At 35.0% G+C, this 21,175-nt stretch overlaps 1 protein-coding gene across 3 annotated transcripts; it reads left to right on the forward strand.

Moving 5' to 3' along the window:
- Positions 1-5,785: 5,785 nt before the first annotated feature.
- On the forward strand, positions 5,786-8,371 carry LOC131052988 (cell number regulator 5). Of its 3 annotated transcripts, none has more exons than XM_057987605.2 (3): positions 5,786-6,095; positions 7,361-7,611; positions 7,710-8,371. In XM_057987605.2, exons 1-3 carry the CDS (start codon positions 6,056-6,058, stop codon positions 7,830-7,832), a joined length of 414 nt encoding a protein of 137 aa, XP_057843588.2. In that variant the 5' UTR covers positions 5,786-6,055; the 3' UTR covers positions 7,833-8,371. The 3 variants fall into 3 exon arrangements, with proteins under 3 accessions (XP_057843588.2, XP_057843587.2, XP_057843585.2); XM_057987604.2 differs by having other exon boundaries at positions 5,788-6,095; positions 7,407-7,602; XM_057987602.2 differs by having other exon boundaries at positions 5,798-6,095; positions 7,407-7,611.
- The last annotated feature ends 12,804 nt before the right edge of the window (positions 8,372-21,175 follow it).

Consider the following 21,175-nt stretch of genomic DNA (forward strand, 5'->3'; position numbering starts at 1 on the left):
TGTTCTATAAAAGGAATGCTCTTTCTCTGTTATATTTCCTTTTGTATCTACTGTCCATGGTATTGATTTATAACTCATTACCTGTAATCACTGCAACTTTTATTTTAGGACAGTTTGTAGTACCCCTACCCTAATCAATTTCTAATCTCGGTTTAATCTTGGTTAGTTTATCTTAATATAATGTTATAGTCAGATGTTTGATTTAATGCATAGCTGTTGATGTGGTTTTCACACTAGTTGTATGCAAGTTGTTTAGTGTTCCTTTTTCGTGGTATTAATATCGGGCTAACGCTTTCATGGAGTTTATATATGTATGCATGTATGACTCTTGGTTGCAGGAGATTTTAGGTACAACACCGCATGAGTGCAAGGTTCATCTTCACCTGGATTTGCAGGTTTGAGTGTACCTCTTTAATCCTTAGAGTTGGATTAGGTGGTCGTAAGACCCTAGTTGACCATAGTCGTGCTCAAGTGAGCATCGTCAGTCATCGTCGGCATTCCCTTTTTGTTTGGGTTTGCAAGTCGTCTGTCTGGTTGACTTTCTTGGTTTGCGTGTTTGGGGTGTATGGTTAAATTAATTATTAGTCCTTAGTATTTTATTTGACTAGATATGTGGTTGTGCATTAAAAATTAATGGACTAAATTTATCGGGATTTCTTTATGTGAATTATCGTCGATTTGAATTGCTCGATTTAAATTGGGAGCAAGTTCAATTAAATAGTTAATTTTAATGTTAAATTTGTTATGTTTATGTTGTTGGTAAAGAAAGATTTAAATTTAATTGCAATAGAATTAATTTAATCTTTTGGCATTTTTGAAATAGAAAGGTTAAATTTCAGTTGAATGAGAAAATCAATTTTGAATTGAAAAGCAATTTAATTTGTTGTTATAGTTGGAAAATAGTAATTTTTGAGAATTTATTTTAAATAAAAATTTTAATTCCAAAAATGAAATTTTTTGGTCAACTCTTCCTTATAACCTAGACTTTTGGAAAATTTTGAGGGGGATATTTTTTTTGGAAAATTGTTTGTTGGAGAAATTTTTTTTTGGGTTTGGATGAAATTTTGGGGGTTTTGGGGAGGAAGAAGTTCTTCTGGATCTTGCAGGATGGGCTCTCCTTCAAGTTCTTCCAGGAATGCGTATGGAGGTAGGAATTACTTTCTTTGTCTTCCTTGTTGCCATGGAAATAGTCTGTTGTTGAATGAAAAATGCTTGTTGTTAACAATCCAATCTTCTTAAATTGATTTTAGATTTAATTTTGGATTTGTGGGTTTAGAACTATGCTTATGACTGGTGTTCTTGCAAACATAGTTGAATCATTGTGTTAAAATGGTTCTTTTTAGCCCATTATGAATCTTTGTTGGAAAATGGTTTGGGGTTGTGAAACCTTACCATTCTGGAAAATTATATTGTAAGTCTCTTTATGAGACTGTGTTTTTTTTATTATTATGGGGTTTTGCTGTTTAGAAAGGAAGTGATTAAACCCAATATCTTTAATTATAGAAAAATTGATTTCTTTTATGTTAAATCGAAATATGAAATTGTGAAACATTTCATTTGGTTATTTTGAATTTTAATATCGAACTGTGTTTAAAAAATAAATAATTTTATGTTGGGTTCGGAGGGCGGGGAGTGGAGCTCAACCCGCCTCCTCCTCCCCCTTTTTCCTTAGCACCGCGCAGCCCACAGCCAGCGGAGGCCGCAGCTCGCTGCGACCCTCGTGGCGGCCGCAGACTCTGCATCTCCGCCACAGTGGCCGCAGTGAGCGGCGCGTCCCCCGCGGTGACCGCAGGGCTCTGTAGTCCCTGCGCGGGAGCCGCAGGTCCTGCGCCCATCGCGGCAGTGCCGCTGCGGCTAGGGCACGGGCCCGGTTCCCCTCGCGCGCCGTTTGCTATTTAGCCTTTTAAAAATGTTTTTTTTAATGTATTTTTTTTTATTCAAATATATATATATATATATATATATATATATATATATAATATTTTTATATTATTTATTGTTTAATATTTTAATTAAGTTTTTTGATTATTATAAATATTGGCATTTAATTAAAAATTCAAGTATGAGTTGTTATTGATTTATTGTATAATGTAAAAAAAATTAAAATACAATAGTTAATATTCAAAACTCATCTTATTTTAATGCATATTTTGGTAATTAAATACTTAATTTGTCACTTTGGTATTAATTATTAATTTGTTATATTTAATCAATCACGGATTATTAAATATATTCATTAATTAATAGTTAATTTTTGTAATTTTCTTTATATGCTCAAGGAAACAATTTGTTAATCTGGGAATGGATTTTCTTTATTTGGCTTCCCTAAATATGTATATTTCCTTGATCTGTATAGTGTAATTGGTTCTGGAAAAGACAAATGTGTAGGATTTATTTTGAACCAGTACGTCAATGATGATGTTAATTGAAGATTAAATATCTTAATTAATTGGTTAATGGTTGTTTAAATTATATTCTTGTGGAATTGGTTAAAGAACTCGTTATGGCGTATTTTTGTATGTTCGATGCAATGAACCTTAGAGAGTTAGAAAACCAAGGACAACCTGTATTTAAATGAGGTAGATAACTGCAATCTATTATAGATCATGTAGAAAACTTGATCGACTTTTAATGTTTAGATCAATTCGGAAAAGATTGTATCTGCTGAATATTACCTATGCGAGTTTAATTCATGTATTCGCTTTTGCTAATGTAATGGCAAGTCGTGCTTGTTTGATAGGACCCTGTCATATGGATTGATTTGGGGTACCTGTATCAGCCCTCGGTCCCGAGTTGACTGTTGTATTGTGGTGGTGTCATAGTTGGTCATATCCTTTGTGTGGGTGTCGAATGATGATTCGTGCTTGACCAGATGGTTGTTCCCTCCTTCTTGAACTCCATTCCTCTGACCATGTGTATTCCTTGGTTTTTGAGTTCGTCTGAGTATAGTCTAGTGTCGTATGGGAAAGTGGCTTTCGATTGGGGGCCGCGCCCAAAGTGGCTGCTGGGTAACCCATCGAAAGTGAGTCTAATAAGTGATAACCTAACAGTAGATTAGGATGTAATCTCTAAGTAAGATAAATTTGTCTCACACATGGGACGAGTGCTAACATAGACCCGACATGCTGTGAGAAGGTCTGAAATGACAATCCATCATCCTTGTCTTCACGAGAGGATGTGTGGGTCCACATGAGGCTTGGATGGGCCGGAGGCTCGGATTAGGTTGCCAGGGTAACCCAGTGTATGGGGTCGGGACCTATGAAGACCTGCCATGGTAACCATACCAGGTTGTGTGATGACACTTGTCCCTACGTTCGCTAGTATGTTGTCATTTTGTCATGTTAGGAGTACGTTTGTGGGTCGTCCTATTGTCTATGCCCTTGTGAGTACTTGGTTTCATGTTAGACCTTGGGTGGTGATGACTCAGTTTTGGGGATGCTCTTCTGGACCTTTGTATTAGCTTTGATTATGTTTAGCTAGATCCTTTTCTTTTCAGGGATCGTTTATGTATTAATTGACCGATGTGGTCATTTGTATTTTGTTTATATTTCGCCTTGATGGCAGGATTGTAAATGGTGTAACCTCATGTATTCTTAACTTTATTAATTATCAGAGGGGTCTTGCAGTTGAGCAGACCCGGAGATGTAGCCCTTTAGGGGTGAACTCTGAGATCATTATGGTGTTATGTGATGTTATTCTCTTATGTTTCCCTTATTCAGCTTGATCATGTATGAATAGCTTATGTTAGAATGTATAAGTGGATAAGATGGAATTAACTTTAAATGCTTATATTCAGTCCTTTCTTGAATGTCATTTTGATCGAATGCATAAGTGGTTTAGATGAGATTCATCGTAGATGCATGTATGCTATCGTCTTTTAAAATGCAATAAATTGGAGTATGAAAGAATGTAACTTAGAGTAATGGAACATCTTCAGTTGTTGTTAAGGAAATTAAGTATGCTTGAAAAGATCTCATAAGTTTATGATGAAATTCTAGTGTGTTAGAATATTAGATGTATGGCTTGTATTTTTATGAAAAGCTTGAAGGAAGATTATGAATAGATCTTAATGGATGAATCTTTGCTTGTGATTTATATTTCCATCTTCTGAAAGAAATTATCCTGATTAAGAATTATCTCGTTATTAAGATAATCAGCTTATTGGATTAATCATGTGAGTTAAGTGAATGGTGAAATTTAAGTAATCTCGTTGGGAAACTCTTTAGGTGTTAGTTGATGTCTTCCGCTATATAATCTGAATCTTTGATATCTTGTTGTATCTTAATGTTGTGTAACTTTAAAAAAATAAAAATTATTGCACTCTATTCATGTGTTTTGGCTTATCCCTTCGGGGATTCCTGGCGGGGCATTACACAGTTAGCTAGAGACTCCCTTTTTTATGGCTGAAAATGTTCCTATAGCAGTGATAGACCTGTCATTAATGTGTTTTTCTTCATTTATCCACTGCTACTGCTTTCTTTTCTTGACTTGTAACTGTTTTTTCTCTTGACATATGACATCATTTATCCAAATTTGCTCATGAACAGTGTTAAAATCTGATTTTGTTTTTTTTGTTTTTTTTAGATCCTACTAGGGTTGTCTGGCCTTTTAACATGTCAGTGTGGTTCCATTGGACACTGACATGTCATTTATAATAGTGATCTTGAAAAGTTCATTGTTGTGAATGACAAACCCTTGTTCATTGAAGCCACATTGACATGTTAGCATGATGGGCTCAACCCTTGTGGGAGCCTCATTTTACCCCACGTGCTTAGATGATAAATCAATAATGCACTACATACTTGTATCTGCACAGTGGACAAACAAGTTAGCTAAAAATAGGGAAGTATCCCTTATGTTGATGGTTTGACCTCCATTATGCAGACTTGATCCTGATTCTCTGTATATATTACTGATATGACTGGATTGAATTGATAACTCATAGGTTTAAGTTATTTAGCTGTTGATAACAGGTGATGAGATTTTATATGCTGAGCTCTAACAAATCTCTTAACATTTTGCAAGGGTACTTGGAGTTGGGATTTTAAGGGCTGAAGACTAGAAAGAAGCTAAAGCAGAGTTGAAGATAGAGGATCAACCTTCAGCCTTTAATAGGCAATGAAGGATATGACATTTCATTATATATTTTTCTCTTCTTATCTTCAGTTGATTAGCTTAGATCCTATGATATTTCTCAATGCGGTTTAGTCATTCCCATGGCTTGTGTGGGACCTATAAACACTTTTTCTTCTTCAAAGAATGAAACAACGATATTTTGTAATCTTGTATGCTTTCCTGTTTCAAAATGAATAAATGCAACACTATTATGCAATTTTGAATATATCTTTTGTTTTGAGTTCTTTGCATAGTAAACTGAAATTACTTGAACACCTTATTGCAATTAAAACATGAATATAAAATGAATGTACCTTTCACCATTAACAACTATAATTGCTCCAAATCTGCCAATTTAGACAGTGTGCGAAAATTGATAACAATAACTTTATTTACTATATTATAAATAAAAAAATTTAAAAATCTAATATTCTTATAAATCTCTTCCTATAACATCATTTTATTTTTTAATTTAATTATAAATAAATAATTTTTTAAATATATTAAATTTAAAAATATAAATCTCAATTTTACATCAATTTATATGAATATTTTTTATTCTTATATTAATATAGCCCACGTTAAAAAGCAGGCTGCAAAATTTTGTCAACCCATAAGAGAGCTCCAAAATGCATAAGCCGAGAATTTCCATACAAAGATGATTGAACAAGAAAACTTCTGTCGAAGCAATCTTCTGCTCTCGACACGCCTTTCTTTTTATTGCCACGTATACAGCAGGTGTCAAGTGAAGACGTGAGGGTGATGTGAGCTGGGCAAGTGGATAATATGCACTCTAAACTCAAGCTTCATGGAATTTGATAACGAATCAAAATGGGTTTGTCAAAGGACTACAGATGGTCTTCTCAAATAAGTGATATTACAAGGGATCCAGCTTCTGCTGCCTGGGGTGCCTTCTGTCCCTGCCTTTTGTTTGCCCGCAATGTACACAGCATTACAGACGGCGATGTCTCATTTGTCAGGTGGGTTTTCTCTATATCCCTTTCTTTTACCAGCTGGTGATGGAAAGTATAATAGTAGAGAAATTGAATTCTTTTTTCAGTTTCTATGGAGTTGTTCAACTGAATTGAAGTTTTTTGTTTTGTTTTTGGATTTAAGAAGAATGATCTCAATGGTAATGATTCAAGCCCGAACTAGGTCTTTTGGAACATGAAAAAGTTCATTCTTTAGGGTTCCGAGATTCCTGGTTGTGGTTAGAGATATGGACTGAAAGACCTTAACGAGTTTGTTAAATATGTGAACCAATAAGCTGAGATCCAATTTCTAAGGCTGTTCTGATTGTAAACTTTCACAATGCTTCAAATTTCTTAAGTATTCAATTAGCACCTGTAAACAATATATTGAACCAACAAGCTGAGATCCAATTTCTAAGGCTGAACTTTGTAAACTTTCACAATGCTTCCATTTTTTTTTAAGTATTTCATTAGCACCGGTAAACCAACAAGCTTAGATCCAATTTCTAAGGTTGAACTTTGTAAACTTTCACAATGCTTCAATTTTTTTTAAGTATTCCATCAGCACCTGCAAACAATATATGTGAACCAACAAGCTGAGATCCAATTTTTAAGGCTGCACTTTGTAAACTTTCACAATCTTCAAATTTCTTAACTAGTATGAAATGTTAGGTCCATCAATACCTAAAATGTCCAATGAAAAACATACACAATCGAACCCAGAGATTATCTCATTACAGCCTTTTTAGTATATTTGAATTTTTTCATTACAATGTTTCAAGAATTTTAGCTCCACCATGGATATAACAATAGTGAAATTATTGCTTAATACTTTGTACACCTCCAAAGAGGTATGGGAATGCCATTCTCCACTGTCAATGATTGCAATGTATATAGATTTCTGGATTTTGACTCTGAAATCTATGTACATCTATGTACATGGTGAAATTATTGCTTAATACTTTGTACACCTCCATAAGGTATGGGAATGTCACTCTCCACAGTGAAATTGATTGCAATATACATAGATTTCTGGATTCCGATTCTGAAATTCAGAAATCTATGTACATCTATGTACATTGTTATCATGGATTATAGAAAATAGATTTCTGGATTTTGATTCTAAGTTCAGAAATCTATGCACATCTATGTACATTGTTATTATGGATTATAGAAATTTCATATTCTTAACAATTGATTATGAAGAGTTCGGAGATTTTTATGATACCTTTCAGGATTGTGATCATTAATTGCACATTCTAAGATGTGTGTAGGCATGGGACTAACTGTAAACTCAAATTCTTCTTGGGTTGGATTCAGAGCATGCCTATTCCATCTTCTCTTGGGAGGTTGCTGGGGAACAGCTGCTTCTTTTGTGTGTGGACCAATTGGGTATTGGTTTACATGTGTACCCTGCTATGCTGCTCAATATAGACGCCGGCTGAGACAAAAACAGGGCCTGCCTGAGATGCCTTATTCTGATTTTACAACACACTTTCTTTGCCACCCATTTGCAGTATGTCAAGTACTGTTTTCTATACCATCTTGTTGATAGCTTTAAATCTATATTTGCTTAATCTTCTTACAGAGAATCTTATTGACTCAAACAAGATACTTTGGCAGGAACACAGAGAAATAAACTTAAAACAATCTCAGTCTGTCCCTGGACCTGGTGGAAGCACAATAGACAGGGGTCCAGATGAAACTGTGACCCATGTGGAAGCTGTTCAGAAAATGGAAAGATAATATGGTTGGCAATTTCCTTTGGATTTTGAGCTGGAAGCAATTATTATAGAGGGTAGCTTATTTTTACTGGTGATGGTAACGTGGGACTTCTCTTGTGCCCATACAGACGAGAGTGGCAATCATTTGAACTGTATGGTCCTGTCTGGCTATGTTTTATCATTCGTCATTTGCTTGCAAATAATGTGGAGATGATCCTAAGAGATAATTTGTATAAATCAGATTCACTTTATCTTTAGAATAAGTATATAGATAAATCCTAAATAACTTTCTGGTGGAAGAGGATGGTTTTTGTAAGAGACCAATTATCCTTTTTGTTAGTTAACTCTGATGTCTTGATTTTTCAATTTCGAAGAGGTCATATGTAAATGAGAATTGAATTCCATTTTTCTTGGGCATTTTATTCTTCTATAAGAATGATGTCAAAATAATTAAGATCTGTCCGGTACCTACTCATCTAAGATGGATCCACACCTGCAATCAGATCGTATCAAACAGTTAAAAAAGATTGTATATAAATGTAATGGTGAAATTTGTGTTCTCGAGTCATTTTGTACATAGTTTGTATGCAAAAATGTATATTGAACATATTGATAAATGGTGTAATGTTGGGTTCATTCATATTAAAAAATATATGAATTATATTTAATCATACCTCAATATATTGGTTATATAACCTTATCTCTCGTACAAGTGAAACATTTCTTCACACATTATATCTCTTTGGATCCATACATTTGGAAACACATTATATCTCTTTGGATCCATACATTTGGAAACAGTGAAATCTATTCAAACTCTTTAATTTATTATGAAATGAAGAATGATAGTTAATTTTCTTTTTAAATAATGAAGAATGCTAGTTACAAACCATGAAGAATGATAGTTTCAGACCATTGAGAGTGTAGAGTGAAAAACAAGATATGTCAAGCCGTGTATGTAAAACAAATTCATTCACAAGAGAAAGTAGTACAAAGGTATTAAAATAATCGAGTAATGTGTGGTATTGTAAGGAGGTTGACAAATGGCAGATGAATGTTCTAAATTTGAATAACAAACATATTTTTCTCATGGGCATTGGATTTGGGCAACAAGTTTGAATTCAAATTATTTTGGGATTCAAGTATTGTTTTGGCTCCAATTTCATTCATTCTATGTTAAAATCAGTTTGTTGTTTTTGTTGTTTTTCTTTAGAGGCTGAGAAACCATTGAAGGAGTGATCTTCCAAGCTAATAAACCAGGGGGATAGAGGCTTTGCAGGCAGTGTGTTTATGTGTCTCCAGTGGCAATCACATTCAAGGATTGTAGTTGTGCTTCAAAGAGACTTTTATGTGGGTTGTTTTGGCAGGGATTGTAATAGTTAGTGTGTTGTAGTTTCATAGTTCATTTTTAGATTTGTATTGTTGGTAATAACAACATATAGGCTTTATAGGCAATGTGTTTATGTGTCTCCAGTGGCAGTCACATTCAAGGATTGTAGTTGTGCTTCAAAGAGACTTTTATGTGGGTTGTTTTGGCAGGGGTTGTAATAGTTAGTGTGTTGTAGCTTCTTAGTTCATTTTTAGATTTGTATTGTTGGTAATAAATACATATGTTGTTGTTCTTGGTTGTTGTTAGACATTTATTTTCATGCATCTTGCTCTTGTGGGAAAGTGTGAGGAGTTTGGAGAGTACTTTGGATTTTATATTGGATTTGTGAATTTTTGAGCTCCATTTTTGGAGTCTATTTTGTAATGCTTCATGGTAGATTTGTAGACTATCATAAGCATATTTTTGCATGTTGTTATAATGCCAAAATTTATGAAGAATTTCTGCAGAATCTTCTTCTTATATGTTTTTATGAGGTTTAAGTGTTTATAAGTTTATTGGTGCAATTTTTGACATACCCGATTTCATTGTTTGGTTGCAAATTGTAGATCTAAGTTGAGTTATTAGAATTTGGTAAATCTAACATAAAATTGCAACAAGGGTTATTACAGTGGTATCCAAGCCATGATCTTGCCTACCTAAGGATTTAACAATATCTATGTAGTTGAGTGAAAGGGAAAAGAGATATTTACAAAGGGAGAAAAATAAAAGGCTAACTGAAAATCCTCTCTCAAGTGAAAGTGAAGGGTATAACCAACAAAAGAAGGAGATGGCTGATGTTGAGGAGATGCACAAGAAATTCCTTGAAAAGTTACAAGAGCCAAAATCAAACCGTTGATAGTCTTGCTAAAACAAGAGAAGTGATGAAGTTATTGGCAGCAAAACTTCAAAATCCAATATGTATTAAGGAAAGAGGGAGCTCTTTAGAAGTTCAACAAAATACCTCTCCTCTTAAAAATGCAAAACCAGTATTCATGCCTAAAGGTAACTCAGCTACAACCAACCCACCACCCAATCCAATGGAAGAGTTAGCAAGAGAGTTGGCTACAATCAAAGTATCGTATGACAATCAAGATGAAGGATTTAAGAATGCAGTGCCCTACAATGACTACATTACTCAAATGCAAGGAATGATGAATCTGAGGGGATATAGAATTCAATAGGATCAACATGGAGGAGAACTTAAGAGAAAAATAAATAAAATTTCATCTCCAACTTTTGATGGTTCAAACAAGATTTCAGCCAGGGCTTGTTTACAAAATTTGTAGACTTATTTCACACTTTGTCCCATGAAAGAGTTGGATGTTATACAATATGCAACCTTACACTTGGAAGGAACCGCTTATGATTGGTGGTACCATGGTATGTCTACTCAAGGGCACAGTTAGGTAACTACTTTTGATGATTTCAAGCAAATATTATTGGATAGGTTTGAGATTAAGGAAGAAGAATCAAAATTGAAGCTTCAATATTTTCATTAAAAATACACATCAAAATCAGAACAACTCATTGAGCATGAACCAAAGAATGAACAATCAAATTTGGAAATGAGAGAAATCATGAATAAGGTTGAAATTACCAAAAATAATGAAGAATAGGTGAAAGTGAAGGTTGATTCACAAGACCTCACAAAACTAAACCATGAGATTGAGGGTGTGCATGAAGAAAATGATCAAACATCAGCTTTGAGATTAATTTCAATATTATCAAGTGATGTTTCTAAGATTGATAACTCTCATGGTGTTACTTGTGTATTTTAGATAAAAGGATTATTTATGATGATGTTTTGAATTTTGAGCACAATGCATGCATGAAGGATGACATTGATGATTTTGACGAATATTCTAAAATAAAATCTAATTTGGCAATGCTAGGAGTTGATTTTGAGTAAGGGCTTCATGTGGGTGATGATCGATGTCCTATTGTTGAGCATCTTCCTCAAAAGGAACAAATGATTGTTGAGCATCTTTCTCAAGAGGCACAAGTGATTTGGGATAGCTATGGAGTTACTATCGACATGGATGATAAATGGTTTGATTTTGGTGTTCATCATTGCAGTTGTTCACTCTCTATGTTACCACAAAAAAAAAATCGTGATGAAGAGAATGCAAAAGAGATAGATCATTCTCCAAAAGCTCAAAGTTGTTTATACATAATAATGTGGGATCCGGGTGTGAAGATAAGACAAATGAAGATTGCAAATTTTGATGGGTTGAATACTACATTTATGAAACCATTTCATAGCTATGGACTATCAATTTCTAGTTGTATCATAAAAGAACAATGGAAGTATGTTCGTGTCTCCTCAACTCTGAGTTTGGAAAAAGAGAATGAATTCCTTGTTGAAAAATTAAGGTGTGGAGAGAAATTGTCACAACCCTCCTTTATCACTTTTGGATTTAAAATACAAACTCTATTATATTCCTTGGTTAAGCTACTTAAATGGTTGAATGAATATCATAAAAGGATAAAATAATAAAGCACACACATGGAAAATATACATTTTTCTTAATTATTTATTTAGTCTTCCTCATCCAATTATGGCACATGTTGTAGGAAGAATAAGAAGCTTCTAGAGGATTCTCCACCACCTTGCATGTAACTCCTCCCACTAAGTCTAATCAATTTGCATGAAGTCCAAAATTGGGAAAGAATCTCATTTTTTTTTAATTAAAATTATAGATAGTGGAATAGAGGGATCGTTTCTTATAAATGTTATGCAAGTTTTCAAAAATGGGTATTGGTTATTCCATAAAGAAATTCTTCTCTCAAGTAAATTTTTTTGGTAGTCATATTTCATTCTTTTGAAAATAGCTAAGATTTCTTTGGAGGATTTCTTTCAAGTTTGAAGATTAAGGGAGGCTAATTGAAGGATTCGTAGGGGATTCTTCATCAATTGCAAGTATCCAGGTTTTCTCTTCTTATTTAGTTTTATTTTATTTTGAATCATGCATCTTATTTTTGTTGTGAATTAGATTAGATCAATCTTGGTCTAATGCATTACTAAAATTAGTTTTGAAGAATTAAAAAAATCTTGTTTTCAACTCCTTGCTGTAATTCAGATTTTGTTGTGAATTAGTTTTGAAAAATTAAAAATCTTGTTTCCAACTCCTTGCTGTAATTTAGATTTTGTTGTGAATTAGTTTTGAAGAATTAAAAATCTTGTTTTCAACTCCTTGCTATAATTCAGATTTTGTTGTGAATTAGTTTTGAAGAATTAAAAATCTTGTTTTTCAACTCCTTGTTGTATATTGGATTAATCTTATTTTATATACACACTGTGAATTAAATTCAAGGAATAAAACCTTGCTTTTTTTTTCTTGCTATGAATGAATCAAATCTTCCTGTAGGAATAAGTTAACTTCTTTGTAAATCTCAGTATACTCATTATTCTCGGAGGAAGCGAAATATAAGTCTTGTCTCTGCAAATTTTTTATTGCAAAATAGATTATAAATTCACCTGTATGAGCTTGCATTTCTCAGTATAATCATCTACCTTTCAATCATCTGTACATTTGTTGGGAACGATTTAATCTCCCTGGATTGTTTTACCTCTGTGAATAACTCTCTGGGTTATTCACTCCTGTGAATGAACCCTTATTGTTTACTTTAATATTTTATCCTTATTGTTTAAAATCAACTCTCTGTGTAAATTACTCTTATATAAATCCTTATGGCTTTCATTTTTGTATGTTGATTTAACTCTACTCTCTATTTAAATAAATTAGAACTGAAAACCATATATATAAATGTATATATATATAGTAATTATAAATTTTTGTTTATATTAAAACTGGAGATTATATATATATATATATATATATATATATATATATATATATATATATATATATATATATATATATATATATATATATATATATATATATATATATATATATATATATATATATATATATTAAACCTCTTGCATTCAACGTAAAAGTGTTTAATGTTTGGTGTGCAGTACCCAACACTCTACACAAGATATTGGGCCGCAGGCGGAGTTGATACTCCGCAGGGGGAGTGGTACCATTACGGTACCCTCCACTAGCCTGCGGTCACTGCTGCGGCAGTGGCCGCAGGGTAGTGGAGGGGACCGTGGGGTCCCCCTCCCACTCAATCCTTTTTAATGCCAATACAACTTGACAAAAAGGTTTCGTTGGATTTTTATTTTTATTTTTTTTGTTTAAAGTTTTAAATAATTAAATTCCTTTTTTTATGTATAGTTTTAGTTATTAAAATTTTGAACTTAGGAAAATTTTTATTTAGATTTTAGTTTTAGCAAATTATAAATTGTAATTTATTTATATCAAATTTTGTATTAGAACCTTTTGATCCACTTAACAATTAATCCCCATTGAATGATTTGAAGCTAAAATTTTATTTTGGGATTAGTGGCTTTATAAGCGACATCCTCACATGTAACTTACACTGCCTCCGCCTCATGCGAATTGCTTCACATTGATTTCACTTATTGGTGTTTCCATCTCCATGCAAGTTTCACGTTTAATTATTATTATGCAAGTATTCCTAATTGTTATTATGCAAAGTTATACTCCAAGGTTTTGAACAATAAATAACGTTAATTATGGTTTTTATTCCATGTAATTCATCAAGTAGTTATTTCAGTTAATTGAGCTTTGCAATATTTAAATTTTACGCATTCAATTTGTAATTGTTTTCAAGCATGATGTTTTCATAGTTAGAAAACTAAATAAAGGAAGTTGGAAAACCAAAACCAAGTAGCGTTCGGTATATACAGTGCCTCTAGGTCACGCTTATGGGTAATGTCGTCGTGTTGAACTACTGCACTTAACGCCTAATAAAGCTACATCAACGACGTCTGTGGCATCGTCCCTATAAATCGTCGGGGAGTAATAAGGGACACTTGGAAGTTAAAATCCAAGGGGCGGGTAATCCCCCTTGGATCGATAATCTAACAAGTTGTGTAGGAGAAAAAGTGACACTAAGCAAACATGCCCTAATCTCACTTTCAACCACACACTTGTGGATACGAAAGAGCCTAGAGGTATCACACAATTGGCTACTTCTTTTTGTGGAAGAGAGAGCCACGGGCTACCTATTAGGATTTCTATTCCTTTGTTGTAATTGAAAGATAAAATAATGCAAGTTCAATCCCTAACCCCAAAGTGCAAGTATGAACTAATAACAAGATTGCAGAATTGAACTTAAACAATGGAAAGCGGAAAGCTGTAAACACAAGGACAAGACAAGAATGTAAATGCGTATCCCATGTTAAAATCTGAGTGAAAATGTTCGAGACGGGGGCGCGGGCGCCACAGTCCTGATTCTGTCCCTGAAACTGCTCCGAAAACTGTTGTTTTTGCAGTCTGGAAAAGCTGTCAAAAATGCTGAAAATGCTGTCTGTCAGGAGGACCAGGGCACCCAGCGCCCCTATCCCAAGGACCAGGGCACCCAGCGCCCCTGTCCTGGCAGGACCAGGGCGCCCCACGCCCCTGTCCTGGTCTTTTGCTCTGAGATTTGGTGTGTAGTGTTGTCTCGGCCTGCTTCTTCCGGATCTGTAACTTGCGGCGTCGTCCGTATCCTGAAACCTGCACTTATATCTGAAAAGGTGTTTGGGCGGCTATATAGGGTTTTGCCTTAGTCAAACCCCCGCTTCGGTGATTTCCACCTCCACGAATAGCTAAGTTGTATTGTAAAATGTATTGTGTGTGCAGACCTAGTGTGTGTGCAAGGTCCTAAGATGCAAGTAAGCAAACTAGAGCAACCTAGAAAGTAAACCCTAATTGCTCATAAATGATAATGTAAATGCTCTAAATCAAGATGCAAAGTGATCTAAAGCATGAATAAATGATGTATTGAAGCTTATGTAAAGACATGAAAACAACATGAAATCATACCCAACCCTCAAGGGAGGAGTACAAGCCAATCTTCAGTCGGTAATCTCCTATTGTTCTTCAATGTCTTCCAAGCCCTAAATGGATGAATGGAATTGATAAATGCTTAATAGAAGGATGTTGTAAGATGTTGAAGTCTTCAAAGATTTGCTCTTTTGCTGCATATGAAGTTCCTGAAAACAAAAATCGGATCCTTTCAAATGAAGAAAGAGAGCTCTTATGTATGAAACCCTAGGTCGCAATTTCGTCTTTTGGCCGACCTAGAGATTGAATATCCCGCCAATTTCTTGGGGTTAAGCTTTATTTTATGATTGGATCGCACTCCTAAAATTTCAGGAAAAATGTCCGGGACCGTGTGCACTCCGGGCGCCACGGTCCCGACAACTTTTCACCAAATTTTCAGGGCCGTTAGATATGATGATTTTAGAGAGAATCCCGAAGTTACAAGTGATTTCGAGATGTTTTGACCCCCGAAATCAAGCCCCCAAGTTTGAAATAGGACTTAATTAGGGTTTTTGATTAAGTGATGTATTGGAAGAATAAAATGAAAGGGGCACACTTTAATGAAAGGGCCCAACTTTATGATGTAGGAGATGATAAAATAGGACCTTAGACCTAATTAATTTAATTAATTAAGTGCTAAAGGGGAAATGCAATGCAAAATGCAAAATGCGCCAAGGCGGGTGCTAAACTAGGTGTGAAATTGTACCGCCCTAGCAAGTGCGTACAATTTACGACGTTACATTTAGCCCCCACTTTAGCGGTCATATGAACACTACGTGCATATGCAAGCTAAAGTACAGAAAAGTAAACATTATTTGAAAAAGGATATATCCATAAGTCTGTCGAACGAAGCCCCCAGCGGTATCTGCAGTACACAGTTAGGAACCGCACCCTACAAAACACACGTTAGATCATAAAATCACCTAATGCTTACTAAGGAAGGTGATGAAAATTCGAGGGTAGCTATATGCCCCCCCCTGTTTCGGCTTGCTAATTTTAGTGAGTTGAAACAGGGTATCATGTTTACCACTTCGAATTGTTAAAGAAAATTGATGACAAATGCTCACAAGAAGATTTGATATGAGATCAAAAACTAATGGAGAAACATTTGGTAAGAAAGAGGACTAAATCTCAATTCCAACACAACAAAGAGTGTGAGGATTTGAGAGTTCTCTAACACAAGATGAAGGATGTAAATGGAAACAAAATGCAAAGAGAAGAAAAGAAAGGAAAAAAGAATGAATACACACATTGGTGATCCATGAGAAGAATAGTGAGAGAGAAAACATGGACTTCTCGCCCCTAGATCTTGTCTAGGGGATCCATGGGAAAAAGGACATGGAAAACTAGCCCCTAGAGTCTGTCTAGGTGATCCATGTAAGGGAGGAGAGTGAGAAAGTCTAGCCTTATGCTGCTAGTTCCACTCAACCTCGTGCATGTGTATGTAAGGGAAGTTAGAAGCACCTCATAGGAGTCTATGCCCGAGTATGCTACAACCCATATATGTATAGTACAAAAGCATGACATCTCGCTCTAAGAGTCTGTGCTCTGGTTCCGAGAATAATCACCTTGCATAAAAGAAAAATGGAGACATCTCACTCTAAGAGTTTGTGCTCTGGTTCCGAGAATGACCCATTGCTCAAAAAGTGTAATGTTTATGTCATAAGCAAAGTAGAACAAGGATACCTACCTTCATCACAAAAGAAGATACCCCAAAAATGCAACAATGTCATAGATCCAAGCAAGAGAGTTTTACACTCTTTAAGCAAGGATAAGATAGTTGAAAAGGGATATCTTGTAGTATGTGTAAAGGAGATCCTTAGAGGAGAAGAGATCTTTGTACAAAAGACACCTATCCCCGAGAGAAATTGTCTTAGACAAATATAACATCTTCTAGAATAAGACAAAGAAGAGAATAAGAATGCAATACTTCCTTCTTTTGCGAGGTGAAAGTGATTCTTAATGAAGGATGACGCTCTTTTTAACCCAATCGGGAGAGTGAATTCATTATGGATGTATTTTACCAAGTGCAAAAGAGGTTGCAGTCAAGGACTTACACCTCTTGTAAGAGAGAATCCTTGAACAAACAACAACAAATGCATACAAGGAATAACATCAAGTAATAAAGTTCACACCATCCACGAAATAGGAAAAAAGTGGATCCTTAGATAAAATAAGGAAAGATCATTGCCTCCCAAGGATAAGGACAATGAGAAGGACTTACACAATCTTCTAGGGAGAGATTTGGACATAAGCAAAAGAAGAGATGTATGAAATCACTCTTGTCCCCCTAGGAACAAGAAAATTAGGCTATTATGTTGCTTCAAAAATATGATTGCACTTGAAATTGTACCATCATGAATGACAATGAGCCCCCAGTAAATGAGCTACCAATGTCACATAATGATGAGCAACATAACAACCATTAATGTTATTTAAAGACATGATAGATTGAATGAGGTATTTGAATATGACATGCTAAATGCTCAACTATAAGTGAGATCAAAAACATGTATAAAGTGATAAAAATTGAAGAAGAAAAGTCACAAGAAATCTTAGAAGAGGGATGAGTGTAATTTATTAGAGCCTTATCCCTAGAGGAAAGGACTTTATGATGAATAGGAGATAAAGATTCATAAGTGGATTTAGAAATTTGAGGGGAGTCATAAAGAGATTTGTTCATCGCCAAGATTTCCTTATGAGGGGAATGAGAGTTGATAGAAATAGAAGATGATTTAGTTGAAGTGAGATCATCATCACTACTAAATATAGCATTCACACTGAGAGATGGTCTTTTAGATGCTTTGGTGGGCTTGCAGGGATTATAGCCAAGTCCAAAGGCATAATTGTGAAGATTATTCTCTAGAGGAACCTTTATCCCTTGTTCGTGAGCGCCACAACCATTTCCATGATACCCATGCTTAGCAAAAATGTGAAAACCACGACCATAACGATCAGCCATTTCAGAAAGAGAAGGCGGTTTTTCATAAGACAAAGAATCAAACTCTTCAGAATTAGAAGTGTGAGGAGAAGAAGTTTGAGAAGCGGCCACAAAATTATTACTCATAGGTTCAGGTAAGACTGATTGATCTCTAGTTTCTTCCTTCTTTTTAACTTTAAGCTCTCTAGGAGGAACCCTATACTCACCTACAAAGGTGGGATTAAAGTCAAGGGATCCCCAATCGTCTTCTGCGAGAACCTTCTCAGGATCAAAAGCCTTTTCATGTGTAGAATCAAGTTGAGAAGAATCTTCATCCAAAGAATTTTGATTATCAGAGGATGATGATTTGTCCATAGGTAAAGAGTCATCACTAGAAGAGGAAGATTTAGAAGAACTCCCTTTGGAAGTAGATGTTTGCAAACAAGCTTAAAAATTAGTATCACCTATCAAGGTATATGTCTTATTGTTATAAATGAATTTAACTTGTCTATGCAATGTAGAGGGGACAGCTTGCATACCGTGAATCCAAGGTCTCCCTAATAACAAGTTGTATGTTAGATTTCCCGACATAACATGGATAGGAGTAGGCAAAGTAACAGGTCCCACTGTGATGGGTAAGGTGATAATACCTAATGAAGACTTAGCCACATTATCAAAGCCTCGAATGGGATGAGAGTCAGGCTCAATAAGGGATGTATCCACATTCATCTTATGCAATAGATTAATGCTACACACATTAAGGCCAGAGCCATTATCTACTAATGTTCGTCTTATAGCAGTGTCATTTATGATAACCACAATCATCAAGGGATCATATTGATGTTGAATTTCACTAGTAGGCAACTCATCTTGAGTAAACACAATTTGAGCTTTAGGATTCATCATAGAGTTAACCAAAGACACTATATTACTAGATGTATTAGGTGGAGGAACATTCAAATCTTTCAAGGCATCTTGTAACATTCCATGATGAGCGGAAGAAGCTTGGATCAAATCCCAAAGGGATATCTTGGCAGGAGTAGTTTTAAGTTGTTCTATGAGATCATATTCCTTACCAAGAACTTGTGAAATATGTGGAGCTTGAGGAAGAATAGGTTGGGAAGGAGGAAGTGAAGTTGGGATAACTGGAGGAGGATTAGGTTGCCTATTGTTTCTAGTATTATAAGTATGGGCAACTGCATGATAACTCTCTCTAGTCAATTGCTTAGCATACTCATAAGGGCTCTTAGAGGAATAACCTCCTTGCACAGTAATAACAGGTTTCTTAGGAGTGCAAAAAGAATCATTAGCATAACCACCTTGAACCACTAAGATAGGCTTATTTAAAGGTTGAGAATTTTGAGAAGGACAAGCACCTTGGACAGTGAAGAGAGGTTTGTTAGGTGTTTCATTCACATGTATCAAATTGATTGAGGATGGTTTAGAGGAATGAACAAAAGTGTTGGAAGAGTTATTGATAGTCTTCTCTTGCACTAAAATCTTATCACATATTAGATCAATTTTAGGAGAGAGACAAGGGATAGGCATTGATGTTCTAGTAGGAAGAGTAATACTAGGAAAGGTCATATCATCCTCTATCATCAAAGGATCTACATGGGGAATAAACTCTCTAGGAGAAGGATTAACATTACTCTCTAAAGTCTCACTTTTGAGAGGGAGATCTTTAAAAGAGATGTTAACCATCTTGCTTTGAACTAGGGTATCCTTATGAGTAGAACCAAATTGAGGAGAGGGAGATGCTTTATTTTTAGAGGGAGAATAATTGAGATTCAAGGAAGGTGAGAAACTATCAAGGGAGTTTTCAATCTTGATTTCATCCCCTTTGGCTAGGGGTAAAGAATAATCTATACCTTCTTCTAATGGTTCATCCCAAATAGTGAGGTTGTTGAAAGGAATGTTTGAGGTATTGTCAATTTCGGGAGAGGAGATAACATTGTTTATTAATTCCTCATCCTTAGGAGGGAGAGCATCAATAGATGTGTTAAACTCATCCTCTTTCCTCAAAATATGTTCAATATGATCTTTAGGGGAGAGAGAATTAAGGAAATTGCTTATTATTTCATCTTCTTTCTCTAAGGGATGCTTATGGGTAAGACCAACTTTAGGAGAAGCGTAAGAATTTATCATTAATTCATCATCTCTAGTGGGAATTTTGTTGGAAAAGGAAAGGCCATCACTAGGAAATGTAGGGATAATGTCATCTTCTTGCACAAAAGGATCCTCATGAAGGGAGTGTTTTTTAGGAGACACAAAGGCATCAAGGGCATCATCCAACAAAGCATGATCATATCTATTAAAAGGTTTATCTTTTGATTCAAAAGGAGATATCTCTTCATAGAGGGGATCATTGAAAACAACCATGTTACTAGATTTAGTGGAAGAGCTGATAGGAATGTACCCTTGAGAGGAATCATTCGACTTATCTTTCTCATCACAACAAAATGGCATAGTAACAATGTTTATGAGTTTTTGGTAAAATGAAGGTTTGGTATATTTAGGTTTCAAAAATTCATCTAAAGCTTCATCTAACTTATAATCATCACAAATATGAACGTCTTGCAAATAAAAATCTGACATTTTGAAATTGCATAAAATTTAAACACACAATGCAAAGAAACACACTTTTTTTTTTTCTTTTTAATGAAAATGAAATGAAAACACACTAAATCTAGATCTAGATCTAACAAATGCAATGCAAGAGGAAGCAATGATAAGATTCACGTCAGGTTCACCAAAATGTGTAGGAGAAAAAGTGACACTAAGCAAACATGCCCTAATCTCACTTTCAACCACACACTTGTGGAATACGAAAGAGCCTAGAGGTATCACACAATTGGCTACTTCTTTTTGTGGAAGAGAGAGCCACGGGCTACCTATTAGGATTTCTATTCCTTTGTTGTAATTGAAATATAAAATAATGCAAGTTCAATCCCTAACCCCAAAGTGCAAGTATGAACTAATAACAAGATTGCAGAATTGAACTTAAACAATGGAAAGCGGAAAGCTCTAAACACAAGGACAAGACAAGAATGTAAATGCGTATCCAGTGTTAAAATCTGAGTGAAAATGTTCGGGACGGGGGCGCGGGCGCCACTGTCCTAATTCTGTCCCTGAAACTGCTCCGAAAACTGCTGTTTTTGCACTCTAGAAAA

Source organism: Cryptomeria japonica, chromosome 3 (assembly GCF_030272615.1).
Source record: "Cryptomeria japonica chromosome 3, Sugi_1.0, whole genome shotgun sequence".
NCBI lineage: Eukaryota > Viridiplantae > Streptophyta > Pinopsida > Cupressales > Cupressaceae > Cryptomeria > Cryptomeria japonica.